General features: G+C 48.7%; 1 protein-coding gene across 1 annotated transcript; it reads left to right on the top strand.

Annotated features, from left to right (window-relative positions):
• Positions 1 to 79: 79 nt before the first annotated feature.
• FEN1 (flap structure-specific endonuclease 1) lies at positions 80 to 1,249 on the top strand. Its single transcript, XM_010024209.1, has one exon. It carries the CDS (start codon positions 101 to 103, stop codon positions 1,247 to 1,249), a length of 1,149 nt encoding a protein of 382 aa, XP_010022511.1. The 5' UTR covers positions 80 to 100.
• Positions 1,250 to 3,101: the final 1,852 nt, after the last annotated feature.

Raw genomic sequence — 3,101 nt, 5'->3', positions numbered from 1 at the left:
CCTTTGGTCCCCCCTGCTGGGTGATAGACCCCGTCCCAGTTCCCCCCAGCACCGTGTGTGTGCAGAGGCTGAGCCCAGCATCTCTTTTCCTGTTACTAGGATGGGAATCCATGGCTTGGCCAAGCTTATTGCGGACGTGGCACCTGGTGCCATCCGGGAGAACGACATCAAGTCTTACTTCGGCCGGAAGGTGGCTATAGATGCCTCCATGAGCATCTACCAGTTCCTGATCGCCGTGCGGCAGGGAGCTGATGTCCTTCAGAACGAGGATGGTGAGACCACGAGCCACCTGATGGGCATGTTCTACAGGACCATCCGCATGGTGGAGAATGGCATCAAGCCAGTGTATGTCTTCGATGGCAAACCCCCCGAGCTGAAGTCAGGGGAGCTGGTAAAGAGAACCGAGCGCCGGGCTGAGGCTGAGAAACACCTTCAGGAGGCTCAGGAGGCTGGAGAGGAGAACAACATTGAGAAGTACAGCAAGAGGTTGGTCAAGGTGACCCAGCAGCACAATGATGAGTGCAAGAAGTTGCTAACCCTGATGGGTATCCCCTATGTGGAGGCACCAGGGGAGGCTGAAGCCAGTTGTGCTACCTTGGTGAAGGCTGGGAAGGTCTATGCGGCCGCCACGGAAGATATGGATTGTCTGACCTTTGGCAGTCCTGTGCTGATGAGGCATCTCACTGCCAGCGAGACAAAGAAGCTGCCCATCCAGGAGTTCCACCTGAACCGTATTCTGCAGGACATGGAGCTGACCTGGGAGCAGTTTGTGGATCTGTGTATCCTCCTGGGCTGTGACTACTGTGCGAGCATCCGCGGCATTGGGCCCAAGCGTGCTGTTGAGCTCATCAAGGAGCATAAAACCATCGAGAAGATCATTCAGCAGATAGACACCAAGAAGTACCCTCTGCCTGAGAACTGGTTGCACAAAGAGGCCCAGAAGCTCTTTTTAGAGCCTGATGTGGTCAACCCTGACACTATTGATCTGAAGTGGACCGAGCCGGATGAGGAGCAGATCGTCCAGTTCATGTGTGTGGAGAAGCAGTTCAATGAGGAGCGGATCCGTAATGGGGTCAAGAGGCTGAGCAAGAGCCGTCAGGGCAGCACGCAGGGCAGGTTGGATGACTTCTTCAAGGTGACAGGCTCCATCACATCAGCCAAACGCAAAGAGCCAGAGGCCAAGGGGTCAGCAAAGAAGAAAGCCAAGACCAACAATGCCACGGCCTCAAAGACCAAAAAGGGGAAGTAACCAGAGTGGCTGGTCACACCCCCCTGAGATTGGTTTTTATGTTCAACCAGGAACTGTAGGCTAATAACAAACTGTAAGTTCTCTGTCCTGTGTGTTAGTGCTAAGAAAGATGCTGCAAAGCACTTCCTGACAAGGCTAGGTTAGTGAATCAGACACTGCAGCAGCAGTAATGCACGAGAGCTGAAACAACTGCAGTGGAGGGGTGAGGAACATGGCAGTAAAGCAACAGCATTCATCATTTAGGGACTTCTAATAAGGCCACCAGGGCTGGAAGTGATACCCAGGCTGTGGAGGTAAAGGGAGGTGCTGGTGATAAACACTCCATGTGATTTGAGAGATAAAGGGTTAAACACTTAGAGAGCAAACTGGGTCCAAATGATGGAGGTTTTCTGACACAATCCATCAGAAGGAGGTAGGTGGAAGCAGCAGAGGCTAAAGGAGAAACCTTAGATGTGAATTAAAGAGTCTTGGAAGTAACAAAGCGAACTTCTCACTTCAGTGAGGATAGGGTACAGGTTCCCTCCTTTGTTTCAAATAAGGTTGGAATCCCAATTCCAGCAACATTCTGCCCCCCTCTTAGTGTGTAAACGGAGGACAAGCTGAGGCTGCATCTCTCCCAACCTGAATTTTGCTGCCAGGTTCTGGTTTATGTTTAGGAAGAAAAATGTCAGTTAACCTAGAATAGAAACTTGTTCACTTCCTTATTCTATGATGCATCCTCCCTGTTGTACACACAGAGACAGGTCCCAGGCTAAGAAAAAGTGCTGCTTTCTTCTCTTGTTTTATTTTATTCTGTTTTGCATAGGCTGTTCCTTGTCCAAGCAATGTGCTGAGCTTTGTTTTCAGAATAAAATTTGTACACAAACACCATGTTTCTCATTCTCTGGGGATGTGGCTTAAACATCAGTGCTGAAGGTTGTACAGGTAAAGAAAAACCCCTCTTTTAGAGGGAAAACCAAGAGCAAATAGATAAAGCAGAGGCCTGAATACAGGAGATCCCAGTTTTAAGCTTTTGGATGCTGTGTAGGCATGAAAAATCTGTGGGGCAACTCTGCCAAGTTGTAAAGTAAAAAGCTCAGGGGTTGTAGTGACAGAACAAGGGGTGATGGGTTCAAACTGAAACAGGGGAAGTTCAGGCTGGAAATAAGGAAGAAGCTCTTTACAGGTTGCTCAAAGAAGTGGTAAATGCTCCATCCCTGGCAGTGTTCAAGGCCAGGTTGGACAGAGCCTTGGGTGACATGGTCTAGGGTGAGGGGTCCCTGCCCATGGCAGGGGGTTGGAACTAGATGATCTTAAGGTCCTTTCCAACCCAAACTAATCTATGTTCTATAAGATGGGCTTGTTTCCCAGGGGAATTCCATCAATATTGCTGAAATAATGTGGGTTTTTAAGCTATCTCAGAACTTTTCTTCACTGTAGAGTGAAGTGTGGCAGCAGGCACTGTGCATGGGGTTCTAGAGTTGGGTCCTGCCTGGAAAAGGGCATCTGGACCAGAGCACCAAAAGCTTAAATCTGCTTCTCTGTTCTGGTGGGTTTTCACAAGGTTTTGGCTTAATCCCAATTCCAAGCCTTAAAATTAAGGTGTTTGTCAAGAGGAAGCCTCAATGCTTCAAACAAGGGCAGGTAGTTGGTGTGGTGTGTTATCCCATCATGTTACTTGTGGAACCTGTAGCCAGGAAAGCACTGCAGGGAGAAATCAGAACTTAAAGTCAACATGAGGGGTGATGTTTTATCACTTTTTCTGTGTATTTGTGTATTTAAGAAGGTTTCTGTCTGTGAGTATTTGTGTTTTCAGCCCTGAATCCTTGCCCTCAAACCACAAGCTTTTTTCCTTCAGCTGGAAAAACCTGGA

This window comes from Nestor notabilis, unplaced genomic scaffold (assembly GCF_000696875.1).
Source record: "Nestor notabilis isolate BGI_N333 unplaced genomic scaffold, ASM69687v1 scaffold22861, whole genome shotgun sequence".
NCBI classification, from domain to species: domain Eukaryota; kingdom Metazoa; phylum Chordata; class Aves; order Psittaciformes; family Psittacidae; genus Nestor; species Nestor notabilis.
Note: the sequence above shows the minus strand (reverse complement) of the source record. Positions and strands in the feature narration are given on the sequence as shown.